This window comes from Acromyrmex echinatior, unplaced genomic scaffold, assembly GCF_024713525.1.
Source record: "Acromyrmex echinatior isolate Ae372 unplaced genomic scaffold, ASM2471352v2 Scaffold22, whole genome shotgun sequence".
Taxonomy (NCBI): domain Eukaryota; kingdom Metazoa; phylum Arthropoda; class Insecta; order Hymenoptera; family Formicidae; genus Acromyrmex; species Acromyrmex echinatior.
The window spans coordinates 396,064-417,569 of NW_028259056.1; the positions used below are offsets into that span (position 1 = coordinate 396,064).

At 31.6% G+C, this 21,506-nt stretch overlaps 2 protein-coding genes and 1 long non-coding RNA gene across 5 annotated transcripts; 1 reads left to right on the plus strand and 2 right to left on the minus strand.

The window, feature by feature from the left end:
* Positions 1-7,750: 7,750 nt before the first annotated feature.
* On the minus strand, positions 7,751-9,434 carry LOC147906536 (uncharacterized). The gene is made up of 2 exons (XR_015548382.1): positions 9,304-9,434; positions 7,751-9,203 (listed from the first exon to the last, which is right to left on the minus strand). It is a non-coding gene; the product is annotated as an uncharacterized LOC147906536 (long non-coding RNA).
* A 69-nt stretch (positions 9,435-9,503) lies between these two features.
* Positions 9,504-13,535, plus strand: LOC105147598 (calcium release-activated calcium channel protein 1). Its single transcript, XM_011058730.2, has 2 exons — positions 9,504-10,612; positions 12,630-13,535. The coding sequence occupies exons 1-2, from the start codon at positions 10,001-10,003 to the stop codon at positions 13,119-13,121; spliced, it is 1,104 nt and encodes a 367-aa protein (XP_011057032.1). The 5' UTR covers positions 9,504-10,000; the 3' UTR covers positions 13,122-13,535.
* On the minus strand, positions 13,349-20,507 carry SppL (signal peptide peptidase-like protein). Of its 3 annotated transcripts, none has more exons than XM_087416448.1 (6): positions 19,444-20,507; positions 19,192-19,335; positions 18,748-19,073; positions 17,899-18,242; positions 17,224-17,649; positions 13,349-16,526 (listed from the first exon to the last, which is right to left on the minus strand). In XM_087416448.1, exons 2-6 carry the CDS (start codon positions 19,218-19,220, stop codon positions 16,458-16,460), a joined length of 1,194 nt encoding a protein of 397 aa, XP_087272574.1. In that variant the 5' UTR covers positions 19,221-19,335; positions 19,444-20,507; the 3' UTR covers positions 13,349-16,457. The 3 variants fall into 3 exon arrangements, with proteins under 3 accessions (XP_087272574.1, XP_011057031.2, XP_087272573.1); XM_011058729.2 differs by having other exon boundaries at positions 18,757-19,073; positions 19,192-19,338; XM_087416447.1 differs by having other exon boundaries at positions 19,192-19,338.
* Between the last annotated feature and the right edge of the window lie 999 nt (positions 20,508-21,506).

Genomic DNA, 21,506 nt, shown 5'->3' on the forward strand with positions numbered 1-21,506 from the left:
TTCCTATTGAAAATTTTAAATTGAACAGTATTCACAATGCACAGAAAAAGCTAATATTATAATATTTTTTAGATTGAAAGGCATAGAGATATGCTCCATGCAATTCCTATGAAATAAATAAAAATGCATTCAGAATTGAAAAGCATTTTAACATTCGTAAATCAATATTTCTGAAAATCTGAATCCATTTCAATCCTTTCTCGTTTGCTGGGTAATGTCTTAAAATGCTAATGCAGCCCTGTATTCTAAACAATTATAATTGAAATACGCTATACTTTTTTTTAAATTTATTTATAAAAATGGACCATATAAATGCTGCTTAAATTATTCAAAATTATAAATAGGAAATTTTTCATTTTAATCCAACTAAGTTCAAAAAAATTGTAGCGTAAAAATAATTGAGCTATGTTTCTTTTATTTCTCTTTGATTAGAAGTAAAATGAATGATCGAGGTGAACATTCGTAAACCAAGTCGAACATAGCCCGAATATTTTTAGGCTAATCACGACGCGCGACATCGGCCAAGCGAGATTAGAATATCCGATACTTACCCAATATTGTCTCATAGTAATGTAAATTGTTTATATTTTATTATATCTGTTAAATGATGATATTTTTGTTTTATATATATATATATATATATATATATATAACAAAAATATCATCATTTATATTGGGTCATCTAAAAAGTATCCGCGCTACTTTGTCACTAGATATATGACCATCAACACACATCTAGTGACAAAAACCGCGGATACTTTTTAGATGACCCAATATATATATATAAAATTTCATTACTAATTTAGCTGGTTGTAATTAAAGTAGAGAATGAATACACATTTACCAATTGAAGAAGTGGTGTAGCGGATAATGTAGAAGGTTCATAATTCAGAGATTCCAAGTTCAAATCACGTTAAGGTGCGTTTTTTAATATCAATTTGAAGTAGTTAATTTTAGATGTAATTATTATTATAAATGTCTTAGGAATAAAATTTGTAACCCTTAAATATGAATGTTTTTTTTTTCGAATATTAAACTAGTGTCAGCTCGGATCCAATTCATTTCAATCCATTCAATCCATTTTCATGGATTTAAAGTACGCATTAAAAAAATTGTAATCCATTCTCGTTTGCTGGATTGTACTTGGTACACTGTCACACTCTGTCTCAGAAAAAATTAAAAACTCTTCCTTTGATCTAACAGATTCCTATTGAGCCTGAGAAGATTTTAAAGAGTTCAAATATTTTAAATAAATATCCAGATGATTCCGTTGCAGATGCTTTTTGAGATTCGTTGTATTTCCACTTGTTCGGACATCTTTTGAACAGATTTTGCAAGTTCCGGCAGTCATGTTTTTTATAAAATAATGCTACAATGGGCTTCTTTTTGCGGATACTTTATGTTAGGAAAATAACAAGTGACGAAAGTGTCGATAGTAAAGAGATTGACAAAACGTTCAGATTGTAATAGGTCACAGACCGCAATACGTAGGCCGCAAGTCGCAGGATGCGAAAGTTGAAGTTCACCCAACTTTAGAGCGTGCATTTGTTTATACAGTGGATAGCGCGTCTTCTGCTTTCTTCATCTCATGCTGGTCACATGACTTAAATTTACCGAATGGATCTCTGCATGAATAGCTGCTTATATATCGTATTTGATCGTATCTTCCAACCCATACAGCACAGAAGATTAGAGCAATATTGCTGCAATGCTGCAATATTGCAGATTGCAATGTAGCATTGCAGAGATATAGAAATGTAGATATGTATAGATGTAATTATAAATATGCCTGCAAAATGTCAGTAATATGCTTGTAATATTCCATAAACATTGCAAAACTGTAATTCTTTTATTGTTACAATAATAATATAAAAATATAAATTTTTACAATATTTATGTAGTATAGTTTTTTAGGTTAAGTTAGGTCAGTTTTATAATATAATAATTAATATAATTCATTTTATATTTAAATAAAAAATTTATTCTTCTATTATTTGACGGCCATTTCATTAGCTAAGTTTTATATTTATTTTAAATATGAAATCAAAAGATTTTATAATATCGAGTTTGGATACAATCAATGCATTATTATCGGATAAGATGATAAGCAATTATGCTGCTGAAAACGATTTATCGAAATATTAATTACGTGATCGATGATGTATTTATGCAAGAATAAATCAGCGTCTGAACTTTGTTAATAAATTTTATATTGTCATTTTTTAATCGATTTCAATTGATTCGGAGTGGTTTCGAATTAAAAAGAATCACTGCGATTAACTTAATCCATGATTACCTTACCAAGCGACTGTATTATTATATTAATGTGGATAATATTTGTAGTTTGTTTGGGGCACATACATATAAACTTTATCCTTACGAATAAATTTATTCTTCAGAATTAATACTATATTTATTGGAATATTTTATGATTTTATCATAAAAAATTGCCTTTGGAAAGCACATATCACTAGAAATGTAATTTGTAGAAAAATTAAAGTTAGTGAGATATATAGTAGAAATGAGATATATAATAGAAATAGTTTTCATTTTAGAGTCTTCGTATAAAAAATTTATCCAAATACATTATGTTACAATATTGCTAGAACGTTTTGTTGCAATATAATAAAAAACGGACATCTTAACATTGTTGGAATTTTGCAACAATGATTCAGCAACATTTCGCAACCACCATATATATTATAATGTTTCAGTGAAATTATTCTGCAATGTTTCTGCAATCTTTCTGTGCTGTATGGGTAGTTAGGATAGAGCAGGACTAGTTATATATAATTATCAAAGTTGAAAAAGTTACTTTTTAAAAGTAACGCGTTATCATTACCGTTATTTGTGGTAAAAAGTAACTCGTTGCCATTACTCGTTACCGATTCTAAAAAGTAACGCATTATCATTACTTAAAAGTAATGATAAAAAATCGTTATTTTTCGTTACTTTTTTTGTAATTATGTAGGATGAGACAAGTCTATTACTCATCGATTTTGATGAAATAAGAGTCGATACGTTTTTGCACGAAATGAACGAATCTAGCAGAAAAATAAGTATCGCTTATAAAACCTTCTGCATAATTATATTTTTTTAAATGGTAAAACAGGCTTCTAGGACAGAGTATAAATAAACTATAAGATATTTAAAAACATTTATCTTTGGACATTTTTATCTTTTATTAATACTTTATATATTATACTTATGTTTAATTCTGTGTCATATTTTAATTATGTAATAGATATTTTAATTTTTAGTGTTCTTATGCTAAATGGTAGTGATTAAACAAAAATAAGCAAGAAAGTTTTTGTTTAGTACTATAATTTAATTGTCCGTGACGACCGTGACTTATAAAGAAGTAACATACAAGAGTAATGTGGTCAATTTCGTTATTCGTTACTAAAGAAGATGTAATGTCGTTATTTTTTCGTTACTAATAAAAAAAAAGTAACGGCGTTACCAAATTGTTACCAAAAAAAATAACGAAAAAATAACGTTGTTACAAATAACGCGTTACTTCCAACCCTGATAATTATATATATACAGGGTGGGCCATCTATTGGTACGTTTTTAAAAATGCGATCAAATGAGCATACATTGATATTTTTTATTAATTTTTTTTTTGTTGTGAAGCTAAAAGTATCCGCGTCAAGAATGAAAAACGATTTCGTTCATGTGGCTCCCTCTACTGGCCTTACAGTATGCCATTCGGTCACCCCAATTATTAATGACATTTTGGACTACCTCGGCGCCAATTTCACTCAAAACAGTCGTAATATAATGTCATCCACTAACATCCCTTTCTCACGAACTTTCCTCACCAATTTGCGTATAGCTCCTTCGGTGGGTGCTCTATCACGACCCATATTTCTTTTCAAAATTCGTACAGTTTCGGCGACACAGCACTGACTTTGAAAATAAGTTTTTAAAATTTCAAAACGCTCTTCAAGAGAAAACATGTTGTTTCGTGCCGCGGACGGTATGACTAATAAACTGTCAAAATTTCGGGTCTGTAGCTCGTTCGGTGTTGCCATATGACGAAATTCAAAAACGTACCAATAGATGGCCCACCCTGTATATATATATTAGGTGTTGGAATTAATTCGTAGCGTTTTTAATGAAAGAATGTTATTTATTTCACATGAGCATTAAAAAATACATTAATGAAAGTACTTCCCATCACTTGTAAAACGCTACGAATTAATTCCAACACCTAATATATATATATATAAGGATATATAGGTGCAAGTTTGGACAAACGAAAATATCTTAACTAAATATAACTGTAAAATATACATATATGGATATAAAATATATATCTATATTTGGTATGCGTAAGGTAGCACAAAAACAGAGATTACTGCGCTTAATATAACATAATATCTGTGTCCGGCTGTTAATAACAGCTAAATATATGCACTTTTTCATTTTCGTGCATCAAAAGTAAATTTATATATTATATAGATGCAGAATATTCTCTTTGATTTATATGGTAATTGAAGCGATTATTAAAACCAAATGCGTTTTTTTAAATATAAGTTATTAGTGTATTTTTTAATTTTTTAATGTTCAAGCGTTGCCATTTTATTTATAATCTTTCAGTTATAAAAAAAATATATTTCAGTCAACACCGATGTGAAGCTTGTTGGGTCAAATAATTATATCCTACAACTATAAATTCAGCTGTTTAAATGAAATTTGCCTTTATCAATTCTTTTTATTGTATGAATCTTCTATGCTTTATTTATTCTGTGAACCAATGTCGAACGATTATAAATATATATTATGTTTTATTATTGTTATAAAGAGTTAAATGTTTAATTTTTTTTTTAATTTTTTTAATTAAAATTAATTTAAAGAGGGAGCGTATTACCTATAAATTATTATATATACTTAAGATGAAAATTATAAATAAAAATTTGATTAATATACACAAAATCCTTTCATATTTTTAATAATATATAATCTTATTAAATGATTATCTTCATCTTAACTTATCTTAATTTATCTTTTGAGGATGTTCAATCTCATGGATTGGGGTATATTTTAAGCCACTTTACCTCTTTGTAATCAACAACATTTTTTTCTTATTTACGGAATGTATTAAGAATTTATAAGTATTGAGTCACATGAATTGCTGATATAATCGACCAATATAATGGAAGAATATAACTGAGAATATTACAAGACTGAAAGCATTACATTCTTGCGACAGAAGATAGGTATGCAGGAATACAACACTTTGCGTACTATGTATAATCTGTAGAAATTGTATCTACCCATTTTATTAATTTTGTTAAATTTGCGTTCTCTACATGTATACACTGAGGATGACCCAATAATAAAGTCGAAACGTTCTAAGAATTTGAAATACATAAAAATCTGGCTTGTAGCCCCTTGTTATTTATTGTTTATTATTGAGCCTATAATATATAAGATCATTTTTATTTTATTATTCTATCATAATAGTGTCCAAAATTTATAATAATTTAAACAAAAAGATATAACTAATTTCGCTCTACTCTATACATGATGATATAAGAATTTATATAAATAATAATATGATTTTATACTATAAATATTTCTATAAATACTTCTTGATTATTTTATATGTTAAGGAGTATATAAGGAGAATAGTATTTTGTAACTCTTAACGACTGTAACAATATTGTACAATTATATTCTAAAAACATGAGCGAAACGCATATCTTATCTACAGTATAATAAGTACTATTCATTAGGTCGCCTTCAATTTAGCTTAGTGTTTTATTTAGATTTGGGATGTAGAATCACATAAAAAAGGAATGATATGCTGAGTGAATTATTCCAAGCTATAGTGAATTATTATTTTTTTCAGTGAAAATCAGAAAAATCTGTAAATTCTCTGCATGTAAGCCATGAATTGAGTGAACATTATCATTGATTTTGGTCTTTTTCGTCCTTATTATCATGATCTTAAGAGAAAAATTTCATTTTTTATTGAACGTATTCTTCATATAAATTTTATATCAATAAATAATAGATAAATAAAACAGATGATTTATTAAAGTCATCATTTCCATCTTCTTTTTTGTCTTTGATTTTTATCAAAATTACCAGTGAATCATCTAAAAAAATTGCATATTATAGGTTTGTTCGCGTCGCATTCTCCAACATGCTTCTATAAGTTTCTATAATTACTTACTCCGTCGCGCTGGATATATATATACGAAGAATACTTTGATATTCAATAAAAAAATGAAATTTTTGTTTTAAAATCACGATAAAAAGGATGAAAAAAGACCAAAATTGATGGTTCGCTCAATTTATGGCTTATATGAGGATTTATATATTTTCCAATTTTCACTGAAAAATAACAATTCACCATAAAGATGCAATTTCATGCAACGAAGGAAAGCGTTGAACAATTAACACGTTGAACAGTTGGACAACATTGAACAATGATAACATTTGACAACGTTGAACAACATTGGACACGTTGAACAATTAACACATTGTTTTAACACATTTAACAATTAACAGTTAACACGTTGAATAATTCAACGCATAATTCATTTTCTACGTGATTCTACATTACAAATACTAACCAAAAACCGTTACATGAACCAAATTGAAGGCCCAATGCTATTATATATATATATATATATATATATATATATATATATATACACAGAATGTCCCGAAAGTTTTTGCCAATTGCTTTTGTGTAGATAGAGAGGACTAAACTGAATCGAAAAATGCTCTACCATTTTGCAATTTTCGCAATAATTAACAAGATATTAATTACTAAAAATTGCCAAACATTAATCTTGAATAATTTTTTATTCAAATACTATCAATTTTACAGAAAAATTGCAAGAGACAAAAATCATTTTTTTTTTCATAGAACTCTAAGAATTTTTTTGAAATTTTTTATTAACTTTTTAGTACTGCATTTTCTTATTTTTACTAACATGAGAAAATATGATATTAAAAAATTTGGAAAAAATTCTCAGAATTTTATGAGAAGAAAATAAATGATTTTTGTCTCTTGCAGCTTTTCTATAAAGTTGATAGAATTTGAATAAAAAAATTATTCAATTTAGCAATTTTTAGTAATTATTAATATCTTGTTAACTATTGCGAAAATTGCAAAATGATAGAGGACTTTTCGACTCAGTTTAGTCCGCTCTATCTACACAAAAGCAATTGACAAAAACACTCTGTACAGTGTTATTAGTAAATGATCAACAAATAATTAACTTATCAAAGAAGACTTAATTATTAAATAATAAATATTATGCTTAAAAGTTAGAATAATTTGGAAGTATATGTTTTTATTTAAAAAATATATATTTTGTACATGTACAAAACTCTAGTTTTTAACAGACTATTCAATTCTATCGTTACTATATGCTATATTTACTACAATCTTGTCACGCATTTATTACAGGATTTTTTCAGCATTTTTTGTCACGCAAATAGCCACGTAACTTATATACATATTTATTGAAGACACATATTGCATAACTTGTTATTCTTCGATTTCTCCAATAATTTTAATGTTATTAATATATCAAAGTATCCAAAGTTATTGCATTATATACATGGATTTCAAGATTTATTGCAAAATATTTCAATAAAATATTTATAAATAGTTTCTAAAACACCAACATTTTTGTATTGGAATATTTAAGAAAGAAAAACGTAAACACATACCATTTACATAAAGAAAGAAATTTAATTAGGAAACAAAATGTTATAAACATTATACATCGTGAAAGCGTATATTTGTACACGTGGGTTACAGCGAATTGCATTTTTGTTAATCGCTACACTAAAACCAGTTTGATTGCAAAAGGTCGATGCGTGAAAGGCGGAGAATCGGGAAACCTTTCTTTTCGCGAAATACATTAATTCAACTTTGCGAAGTGCTAGCGGCGTAAAATTATTCGCAAAAATTATATTGCACATTGCAATATTATATTGTCTCGCTGCTATCTGTAACGATCCTCATACACTATAGTATTACCAAGAATACATGTTGTATAGTCCGCAAGTACACATTATATCACCAACGCAGTCGGTTACTTATTTTTCACGAATAGTAATTTATTATAATTAGACTGAAAAATATGATTGGAGTGAAAATTAGTTTTTCAAATCATAAAATGATTTAATAGGTTTGTTGTTTTACAAACCGATAATACTAGAAATATAAAACATATATATATACACTAATATTTATAGATATTTATTGAATTATTAATGATTGAAGAAGGAAAGTTTTATATTAGAAAAAGCAAAAGCTAAATGTTTCAAAAGAATAAATAGATAACAAAATTATATTGTTCGATTAACTTAAAATGAACTTTTCTTTCGTCGAATTTTATTTCCACTGTAAAAATATCTAATATTAAAACGTGATAAATAATGATCTTTTCCGACGTTGTACGTGTTGCTAAGGAAATACTTATATATTCAAATTCATCGTAAAAGAATCCGTTATTAAAATTGCGGTATCTAGATATATGGCATCGTAAAATTGTCTATTTTGATTAATAACATTTTGATATCTCGTCTCACATCGCAGGCGCTGCAATATAGAAGCGCGTGATGACCCATCGGAATATCCTACGTTAAGACAAATAAAGGCAAACGAGTCGACGGCGTTCGAATACAAAATTATCTGCGGGAATCATAACCGCGAGTTTTTACTTGAAGCTATTGGTAATCCCCGCTTGCAGAGAAAAAAAAAATAAAATGACTATTAAACTGCCTGAGGTATAGTCCGCGCAACGAACGTTATATACTAACTAAAGCCTTCGCATATTTCGATGATTACATAGTAAACATATGGACGAAGTATACAGAATGTGGCATATAGGTGATTAATTCTGCCTGTCAGAATGCAGGCTTCTCCATAAATAATACTATTTACTCCACGCCATATGCTTTTTCCACGAGGAGAAGGACTGATTTTCTTACGCTAATATCGCGACGGTATAATCGTGACGGTATAATCAATCCCAATGTCGCAGATTCTAAAGAAGAGAACTCGACAACGGATAATTAAGGAAGAATCCGAGCCTAGATTTGATATGATTGTGCATTTTCCACATAACACTTTATCTTCCGGTATGAGCGATCTTCGACGACTCGTCATCGCTTGACAATTCGCAACGTTCGACGGATTTCGTTGCAATCGTCTTATCATCATTCTACAAAGACAGAAAAAATTCAAACGTCATTGGCCGCAACATTGATACTGTCTCATATCTTAGCGTGAGTACGTGAGAGATGAATTGAATCGCGCATCACCTGCACATAGTCACACAATCACAGTAGATAGATGGATACGCGTGGGAGGCCACACGATCGGTTATTATTTCGCAGAGATATGGCTCGAAGATAATTAATACTATTGTTATGATTCAGACAGGTACGTCATGTCCGTACTTTGACTAGGCGATCTTTCAGTCTTCGATCGGAGCTTTGGGGCTCTGCAGGTTCGCAGCCGCTCCGTACGTGGAGTACGTGCAGGTATAGACTGCACGTAACATGACCCACATGCATGTTTCGCCGACGCTTTCAATATATCCTACGTCTTGAGAGATAACAATAACGTGTCAGCGCTCGTGGTCAGCGGACAGCGATATAACGACGTGATAGGCGCATGAACATAATGCACTTGACTATTGCGATAACGCGACAATAATGTATAGTCGCCACGGTGTCGGAAAGAATTTATAATCCAAACGATTATGTGATCGCATGTAAAACTTTGTGCGAACAGTACTTGGAAGTGAATTGCATGTGCAGTGTAATATATCTTGATACACCTGCATGCCTTTAAAGTATCCAATCGAATCGCTTAATATACATATATATCTCGTTCAAAAAGTGATAGTCACGATGCGTCGAATGCGTAAACACTTGAAGAAATAGTCGTGGGATTTCCTCTATTGTACAATACAACTCTACTGCCACGGGAAGAGCCGTATACGTATATAGTAAGATGAGCGCTTTCGTTGACAGCATCCAAGACGAGAAAACGCCGAGTGTCGTAGGTCATGCGAGATTAAATGCGAGTACCTCGCTCAGCGATATAGGAGAGGACGTGAGAGGTAGCAAATTTAACAAATCGACTCAGAGCGATATCTCGTGGAGGCTCCCTTGCGCTGGAGATAATAGACAGAGATCTAGACCGATGTCCCTAGCATATTTGCCGACCAAGATTCCGAAACAGATGAGCGAATTGAGCTTCTCCACGAATAGCTCCAGAAGCACGTTATATCCTGTTCAGAGCGAGTTGGTTTTATCATCGAGAAATAGGCACAATAACAATAGATACGTGTCTCTGGACATGAGATCAATGAATAATCTTCCGTATCCTAGTCCGCACTCCAACATTTTAGGCAATAGTACACCGGTGTACACGTGTTGCTGTACATGTGCAGGATCGCAGATCTCGTCGCCGCCGCCGCCGCCGCCGCCGGCATCGTTCTCACAAAATGAAAATGACGATCAGGATGGGCCCGAGAACCTTTCGTGGAGGAGACTTCACATGAGCAGAGCGAAGCTAAAAGCAACTGCAACTACATCTGAACTTCTTAGTGGATTCGCAATGGTAAGCGTAATAGTAAGATTACATTATACATCCATATTATACATTACGTTAAAATGCAAAAAGATTTTATCTTCTAGTCTACAAAATAAATGATTTTTACAGCTTTTTTGCAAACTTAAAAATCAAATCTTCATAACGGTTCTTTTTTATTTATTGCGTTAAAAGTAATCACTCCTGAATAGTTACCTCAGCCATATTGAATCGTGACGTCATGAGCGAGAAATAACACTACGTGACTTGACTTTTCTCGCATGCCATTTGTAAATAAAGAGAATCTGATTCGGATGAAATGAAATGATGAGATCGCTTTAAAACACTTGTAAAAATAAATCGAGACTATCCTTACCTTCCCTGTGAAAGTCAGTAAATAGTCAAAAGAAAATAGACTATGCATATGCGTATGATTGAGTAAAAACTAGTAGATGTACTTTACGACTATTTACTAGAAGTAAAGATATAGTCTCAGCCCATTTTTACAAGTATTTTAAAGCGCTCTCAATATTTTGTTTCATCCAAATTCTCTCTATTTACTCTACTTTCTATTTTAGCATGCAAGAAAAATCAACGTAGTGTCGTTTCTCGTTTATGACATCATGATTCAATATGGCTGATGTGAGTACCCAGGAATCTTGTAAATCAGAATATTTCAATTGTTGATTAGCATCGAAATACAATAATCAATAATAATATCGAAAATGTAAAATAATTTTACTTTATGATGCCCATGATTATTTCTCAGTGTTATTTGATATAACTGTATTACACTCATAAAAGTAACAAAATGGCACTTTAAAGAAAAATTCGCATTTTTGCTTTAACAAAAATTTAAATTTTGAATTAAATTAAACGTAAGATTGGGAGATGGAAAAATATTTACACTAGATAAAGTTTGGAATAGATCAAACAATTTGGTTTTGAGATATCATACAGTCAGTTCTGAGTACGAATTTTTTTCATACTTATATATTTAGTTATTCCAAGGATATCATATATTTTTCTTTATATGTATCTGATATTTTTTTTCTTCCTCTTCTGATCTCTCTTGTTTCGATTCTGATCTTAATCACATCACTTTTGTAGTCATTTGATTATCAACTTTGTTAATTTTGTGAATGTCACCAAAATATTTTAAAAATATAATTTTTAGGAAAAAACTGAAAAAAAATACAAGAAGATAAATAAAGTTTAAGAAATTTTTTTAAATTGTGTACATAACAAAATTCCTTTTCTTTATTCTTGAAATTGCTATATTTTTATGATATAATTTTTTGTAAATATCTTTAGGATTTGTATTAGCAACGTAGAAAGATCTCAACGTATTATACTAAATTATATTAAAATTAACATACTTAGTGCGATTTACATGAATTAAACAATATACAATGTAACAAAAATTAAATAAAATTTTACTTCAAATATATTTTAAAAAATGTAAATATTTACTAATTGTTAATCTATATCTAGTTTTTAACACACACACACACACACACACAGAGATATATATGTACATACGTTACATCGTTTTTACTTCACTTCAAGCTCAGAGCTCAGAGTTTCTAAATATTTTTTATATTTATAAACATTCTTTTATTTATACGAAAAATTTTAATTAAATTAAATAAATAAAATTAAATGTGTTTTATGTTGTATTTTTCATGCAATTAATTTGATTCAATGATTGAATTAATGGCGGTTTAATTAACTTTCCTTATTTATATGTAACTAGCAGCAAATATTTATGAGTTATGATATTTTGAAAATCATTTAAATAAAACTGTTTTCCTGGAAATCTCTAACTCAGATCGGGCTGTACGCGATTACACAACATTTCCTGAAAATGGTTAAATTGACGTCGACGACAATTCTATGTAATCTTCATGCACATCTGTGGTTATATAAGGCAGATATCACTTTCTTTATATCGCTTTACTTCTCGCGATACACCTAATATCTTCTAACATTGCAGACGATTGTAGCAAACCATATGTATTTCACTATTTTTTTTCTGATATTTTAGGTGGCAATGGTGGAACTACAAATAAATGAACCGACGGCGGTTCCGGAATGGCTGTTTGTAATGTTTGCCGTTTGTACCACTTTCTTGGTATCGGTGCACATCTTTGCACTGATGATCAGCACGTATCTTTTACCCAATATCGAAGCCATAAGTAAGCTTCAAGTTTCACGACTCATAACGGAGTCACCCCACGAAAGGATGCGCGGTTTCATCGAATTGGCTTGGGCATTTTCCACGATACTCGGACTGTTTCTCTTTCTAGTAGAGGTGGCTATTCTCTGCTGGGTCAAGTTCTGGGACTATTCCTTTACAGCTGCCACTGCCAGCACCATAATAGTCATCCCCGTGCTCATAGTATTCGTCGCTTTCGCTGTCCATTTTTATCACTCTTTGGTAGTTTACAAATGTGAAAGTGTGGTATCAGATATGAAGGATTTAGAGAGCATAAAAAGGAATTTGGACAACGTGACGATAGGGCAAACTAATGTATAAGTTCGAGACAATAATACAACCTGTAATATATTATGTGTACAAATGATTATCCTAAATGAAAAAGAATGCATTAAAGTTAGGCTGATAGATAAGAATATCGAATAATGCTTCTATTGGAGTATAAATTAATTTGTGACAGGCAGGAATACTCAGGTTTAAAATAGGTGCTATTATTCAATTAAAATATATCTTTAATGAGAATGACATAAAAAAAAGAACACTATGTGTGGATTTGTTATCAATAACTTTACTTTTCAAACGCGACCATATGAAAATGGCCAAGTTTTATTATATATAAAAATGTACATAGCTGTACACATGCAAGTCGAGAATTGCAACAGTACAAGCGAGTGCTCTTTAGTATATTACCTATATAATATCCAGCATTTAATAATATCTGTGTATACGGTTTAACTCTTGATTTTTATTTAAACCTGTTCCTTGATCATTCTATTACTATCATATGTCATATGTCGCTAATATACATATATAGTATCTGTTATTACCGCGACACTTAGTTTGCGGAAAAAAACTGAAGGATAATTGAGTACTCATTTTATGTACATTTCCTGAAATTTACATAATTTTTCTAGTCAATAAATAAATCGTCAAAGTTTAGGATGTCCGGCGAAAAATTTGGTTTCTTACTCTAATGTTAGGAAAAAAATAAAGATATAATTAATATATCTCTCGTTTTTATCATAAACTAAGTTGTAATCTTACTATAAACGGTTTCTATAATATTATGCCTTAACTTCTTTTATATAATACAAAAACACTCGATCGAAGGAGTCGTTGTAAGCAAAACGAGGAAATATAATTACTTTAGTACAACAAAAGTATTATGTGATACCTGTTGTTATAAATTACAAATTGTATTGCACTAATCTATGTCCGAAAACTTGAACGGTTTCTTAAAGATACATGCTACATCGTATTGAAAATTCATTGCATTCGATTATTTTTGCTTAATAAGCAAAATCTCAAATTTATAGAGGCATTACGCAGATCTTATTGTAAAATTTGCCTCTTGAAAACCATTATTGTATATACATTGGAAGAGAAATAAATCAAAACCTACATTACAGAAATATAAATGTCATGTTGTAATATATAACTTGATAAAAAAGAGAAAAAATACTGTTGAGAGATAAATTGATGATTTGAGCATTAGCCATTGTTGAAAACTACTTTTTAAGAAATTATATTCTAAATTGATTAAAATCAATTTTACAAACGTATCTTTGTAACTTTCTGATGAAATAAGTGGAAGTAATTAAAATATATTTTATTACTTATTTTACTGATTTGTAATTATTATAAAGTATAAAAAAATGATTCGATTGATGTATATGTAATAATGGAGAATAAACTGCTTGTGCTATGGACAGGTAAATGAAGAATGAGATAATATTCAAAACAATTGTTCCAAAAAAGTAACAAGATGATATTAGAAATGTCTTCTTTTTAAAGGATAAAATTCAAATTCTGTTTTTCTGTTTTTAAATTTACTTCAAAATACCAAATAATTCATATATCTTCTCTTTTTATATTATATTTTCTATCGGCCAAAAAAAATATTTTTAAAAAACTTGTGATGATAGAATAATGTTTGATCCGAATGTTAAATCCGAAGAATCGTTAATTATGAACTATTATTCTGACATACATATAATTTAATAATTCGCTGATTATAATGATATAAAAAATGATCAGGCAATCGTTAAATATATGATTAATCTGTGATTATGAATTTTAACTTATTATAAGAAATAGTATAAGAGCAGTTGTAGTTCCATCTTTTTTACACACACATACATACACACACATACATACATACATACAAACATCATACATACATACATACATACATGCATATATATATATATATATATATATATATATATATATATATAGTATATTATTCTATCAGAATATATTATGTTATTTTTCATTAATCTCTATGATATTGATCTAAGAGAATGATAGAATAGAAAAACTTGTTTATCTCTTTCAGAAGAGTTACTTAATAAATTGGCTTTCGTCATATTATCTTCAGTCTTGTCCTTAAATAAACATATCAAGTCTTTCTGACAGCCTATCCATAGCAAGAGCTTGTTTAGAAAGTCTTTATTTAAACAAACCTTCCTGTAATTAACTTTAACAACGCAATTTCGCGCTTTTTTCTTCTACTTACACGTGGAGAATGACAATAAACTCTACTTCCGAAATAGACTTGTTAACAAACAAATAGCAAAACAAAACATAGTATCGAAAAGCGTGCCATTAATTATCGCAAATCGCAAAACTTTGTGCCCCCTTAAAAATTTACGAAAATGATAATAAATATATACAATTATTTTTAGTATTATTACTTTGCTCAGCGTTAAACCAACTTTAAAACAAAGTCACAACCTACACGTATATGTGTATTGGATTCTTATCTAAATATTTAAACAGTTTATAAATCATTCTATTCATAGCTACACATTCGCAAGTAATTCGATTCTGGTTGAGTATAGACAGTATAGTGGATCAAAATAGTATTCTGTGATCAATCTTTCTAATCATTTGTAATTGAATGTTATGGGAATAATATTTAGTTCTCTATGTTTTGTTCGATTAAAAGTAAATATTTCGAGAATATATTATTTCTTACGAAGACTCTACAGTATAAGTAAAAGATCTTCCTTTGTTCGTTAAATTAATCATATGATACATAGAGTTTTTAACTATTATTTAGTTCGAAATGACGATAATTATCGGTTGCGATTATCTACTGTGCATAATGTCTATCCATATACTCAACATCAAGTTAAGACACAGAAAGAATGCCAAAAAAAATATATATATATATATACATACATACATATACATATATATATATGTGTGTGTGTGTGTGTGTGTGTGTGTGTGTGTGTGTGTGTGTCATTTGGCATTCTTGAAATATTCTCAGAGATCTCCTCGTCCTCTATTATTTCGGTAAAAAGTTCTTTGCACCGCTAACATTATATTCGTGACATTATATTACATTTAAATTATTTATGCGGTATGTAATGTATTTTTATACATGTATTTTTGAATCGCAAATAATTATATTGATCCTTAAATCTGATTTATTCTCTGTATGTCATACTGACTTTGAAAAGAATGCGAATGAATTGCGCACATGCGTATATGTGTAGAAAAAATTACTTACATTAAATGACGTTGATGAAAATAACTATGAAATTATATGAGGGTGAATTTCATGCAAGAATCTTCTCCAATATAACATAATATACAAAGACCCATGACTCTTGTCAAATGTCCATATATTTAGATCCATGACTCTTGTCAAACGTCCATATGTGTAGAAGGTTGTTGAGATATGAATGGTTCACTCCACATCCGACGTAAATCTCCCTGAAAGTAAACAATTAATACACATAATCTTATGTATTTTATTTTGTACATCATTTTGTGACATATATACATTTATTCATAAAACAAAGTATTGCTAAGGATCTAATTTTTCATAATTGTGATAAAATTCGACATAATTTTTTAAATTATTTTTTAGCGTAATTAAATTACATAACGTTTATAACGAATATTACATAACGTTTATAATATATAACGTTTCAGATTATATATATATATATATATATATATATATATATATATATATATATATATATACCTTCATTTATATATTTTTTTCGATATAGAGAACCAATTTTTCTTAAGAAAAAGTAAAGAGAATATATATCCTTTACAAGCTTCCACAATTTGTTTAACATTAAATATCTATATATAATTAATTCTTAAATCATAACTACAATAAAATATTGTTTTGCAATTAACAAAAAATATATCTTATCATCCATTTACTTTTTGTAACTTTGTTAAAAAAAAATTCCTATTTTTAATTTTTTTTAGATTTTATTAGTTTTAATAATTAAATTTCAAATTGTAAATACCAAGAATAGAATTTATAAAAATACTTCTTTTATTTAAAGTAATTTTCCAAACAATTTATCAAAGCTTTTTACTTTTATCTTAAAAATCAAAATCTTTTGTATATATGTCACATTAGATTATATAAGAAACATAACGGTACCTTCAAATACGCCATTGTGAGCAGCGGCAACAAAGTGAAGGGCACAAGGTACAGTAAGGCAGGCTGTGCAGCTTTGAACACCTCAGAGCTTACAGTGGCGGTGAGTAGACCAAGAAAATAACCAATCAAAGAGCAATGAAAATAACTAATTCGACTGAAGTGGCGCGGTGGTGGTACTCCAGTTTCACAGCCGCCGGGCAATAGCTGAGTCTTTTTGTATGCGTCATATCGCAGAACAAAACAGAGCAATAGACCCGGCATGACAATATCGCCGAGGCCCAACATTGAAAAATGTCCCGCTTGATGTATCGATGGAAAAACTAATTTTCCAGGTAAAGGTAATTTCGGCGCAGCTCTCGCCACACCGCCTAAGTGTAATCTTCTAGCCACGAGACTTACTGGATTATCTGCAGGCCTAGTTGCTACCTATGATAGTAATAAGAAAAACAAATTATATATATTTTATTATTATTATTACATATATAATATTCTGTGCCGAAAATAATCTCTAATAGACACATTGTACAATTCCGTTTATTACTCTTATCTTGCAATGCATCATCATAAAAAAAATACTGTATGCAAAATGACATTATAAATTTATTTGAAAAGAATACAATATCTTCTTTATCGTAAATCATGTTTTAATAAGATTTAACATTTAACAAAACTTACCTTAACCATTACGTTTGTGCTGAATATGTAGGACGAAAAGAAAACCCAGAAGACATCATAAATCAGCAGTCCGGTTAATAACAATGTGGATACCTTGAGACTAGGTAGTCGAACAAATGCAATAAACGCCACGCACAGGCCCATACCCATTGCATCCATCAGCAGCCAATGTCCAGTTAAAACCCAGATGCATACTATACTCACACTGAGCGAAAATGAGAGTAATTCCGCACCCGTAAATCTCCCACAGACACCGAAAGATATTTTGTTACCATCAGAACACGGTCTAATGATATACTGACACATGGGCAATAACAGAAACGCCAATGCAACTGTAGCTATAACTGCAAAAAAAACAATATAATTTATGATGACGTAGACCCATACCAAATGCTTTACATCGTTGGGTGCTTTCCAATTGTCAAAAATCATTAGACATTTTTGTGCACACAGTGACACAAGTTGTGTTTCAATTACCATAATCGTTGACACAATACTACACATCCAATATAGTATTCAGCTCGAGAACTAGTCGGCTGAGTAAGCTTGTCATTTTTAGCGATAATTACATGTTACTAATCGTAGTAGTTATAAATGAGACTGGAAGTCTCAGGACCTCTGAACTGGAGAAGCTGAATGGCCAGTATTTTCGCTTTTTTCATTCTATACAGGCAGAAAAACCTATATTTACTCTAATTTTATCTGAAACTGTGCACAATGTACACATTCTGTTCCAATAGAATCGTGCACAATGCTTTGTGAATTCTTGTGTACGTTTGTATTAAGATATATCAAGCAATTGAAAAGCACCCAAATATAATAATGCTTATTCCAAGTTAAATTTGTTACCAAACGTACTGGCAGTACAAATTGCAAGAAGCATCTGCATACTGTCAAAAAAGAAAAACATGATGAGTAGAGAAATGGAAGCACCGAGAGGTAGACAGAGAGCATGCATCGTATCGAGAGTTTGAACTCTTCCTCCATTAATGCAGTCCGGATTACCGGCGCTACTATTACTAGTAATCCCAGTCAATAAATTACTACGTTCCTTCTCTTTTTCTCTTTCCCTTGCCTCTTGCTCCATGTTTAGAGATCGGAAACTACCGTAAACTATCAATAGAATTGATATTAGGAAAGTGGATATCCTGGATGAATCCATTATAGAATAAGCCCTGTAACGAGTCATAATAATATGATTGATATGTAACTAGCAAAAAGAATTATATATGTGTATATATATATATAATTCTTTATATATATATATCAATGAAAGATAAGACATGCACTAACCACTGGTAGTCAACTTGATACGTGGCCATGTTTAAGAATGCCTGGCCTCAGCACTCAAGCGCTATGCTGCAATACCTCCTGACATTTAGATGTCCGTTGTTCAAGTGCTTTTTACTTGCACTAACCTATATCAGAGATCATCTGCTACTAGAAAAGGAAGAGATTGAACAGCGTTAATTCTGACTGATCAATCTACGTTCATTATGGCAAGGCTGTCAAAGAACTGAAATCGCAAACACGCACGAAGCATACCTGGTATTCCTCGAGTACATTATTGACGAATGGAATTAGGCCTGTGGAAGCCTCGGGTCACCACCTTAGCGGCGCAATGTAAGGAAATAAAAAAGATTCTAGCGTGAGGATTCTTACAGTGCGGACGGTGAGTGGATCGAGGACAAGCTCGGTGCAGCGAGACGAATCAACTCAATCAACGACATCGCGAAAAACTTGGTCTAGCGTAATACCATCGCGCGGCTAGGAGGCGATCGTCGTAGCGTGACTGCCTCCGCGTCGAATTCTGGCATCTCTCGCGATCGCATCCACTTTCCAACTTTCGCCCGTAAAGATGCGCTGCGTCTGCGTGCGTGGCGTAGTGGCGAAATTGAACGCCAGCCGAAAAGAATGCAAACGAGAAACGGGGCCGACAACGGAGATAATCGACGACGCGTACGGATTGACTCGTCCAGGACGCGACGGGATGGGACACGACTGGACGCGACGCGCGACGCCACGGCCGTGTCGAGACGATTGGAACGCCGAAGCACGAAGCACTGCGTGCGCGCTCGCTCTCGCTCTCTCTCTCTCTCTCTCTCTCTCTCTCTCTCTCTCTCTCTCTCTCTCCCTTCGCTCCGCGCACGTAGCGTAGCACAGCTGATCGCAGCTATTTACGCAACCGAGCGCCGCGCGGCCGCTCCCGTGCGAACGGAACGGAGTGCCGTTCGTATCGCACTATGGACGTTCACCATTTTGGTAAACACTTGGGTCACGTGATCCCCCGCTGGACCTGGCTGGCCCCGCTGACCCCCAAGAGATTTGCTACTCCCTTTACTCCAGAAAATCGCTCGCGCTCGCGCTCGCCGCTCAGCGCTCGACGCTCGCCTCGCGACCGAAATCTCTTCTCACGCCTGCACGACACGCGACGCGACTCTCGCCTGGGAGATCCGAAGTCTGGGCCGGCCGCAGAACTTCACATCACCTCATCGGCCTACCGTGAGCGGTCGTACAAGCGACACGAAAACGGGACCGTAGTAAGTACGACACGCTGAGCTGAGTGAGTATCTATCGGCGGCGCGCGGTCGCGGTTACGACGTCACGACCACCGGACACCGCACTCTACACTCAACTCTACTCGCTTTACCGCCGACCGCGGACCGCGGTGAGATTGAATGATATTGGTGAGAAATTGAAAACTGTTGAGAACTACTGCGCGCGGGTCAACCACTGCTCGAGCTCGAGCGAGCGCAAGTCTGCCTGTCTGCCGCAAGCACGTCTACCGGGTGTTTAGAAAACCCGTCGTGTACGTCTTACAAGCGTACGATTGCGAAAGATAGCGGCCAATTCATTCGATACTTATGGAAAAACGAAAACGTTTCAATTACTTATTTTTTTGCAGCTTTCATTACCGAAATATTTAAGCACTAAGATATCCGCTTATTCCTTAATTATCTCATTTATTCTCATACAACGGTCTAATTAAGAATTATTATTATTATTTATATATAATACACTTTTTTTTGAAAAACGACGTTTTTTTTTTTTAGTAGTTATTAGTTATATTATGACAAATATTGCCGAAGCTTTAAAGTGATCGAATTTTCGCACCTTAATTTCGTATTATATCCTTTCTTTCTATTTTAAGAATGTCTAAATTTATAAAGCTCAATTTAGATGAGTTACAGTGTGATAGAAACTAAAGACGTTTAATTTTTTATTATGCGTATGTATTTTAATATTGTATATATTTTATGGCCCATGTTCAGAAACGCGTTTACAATACGATGTTAGTGCGCTAACATACTATACTTTACGTTACGTATATTATAGAATTTCAGGGATAAAAGCGTGTTCTGAATACGGGCCTAAATATGTATGTGGTTTATATTGTGTGTATGTGTATGTGTGTCTGTGTGTGTGTGTTTTTATGATTGACATGTAAAATTATAAGCAGAATACCATTCTAAATTCTGATATGAATTGAAAATCGTTTAAAATGGGCTTTAATTTGAAATTTAAATTTGAAAGTCAAAATATAGAAGAGTGCAATTGTGGAGAAATTATTTTGAGTGTCAAAAATGAAAATAAATTATAATAAATTA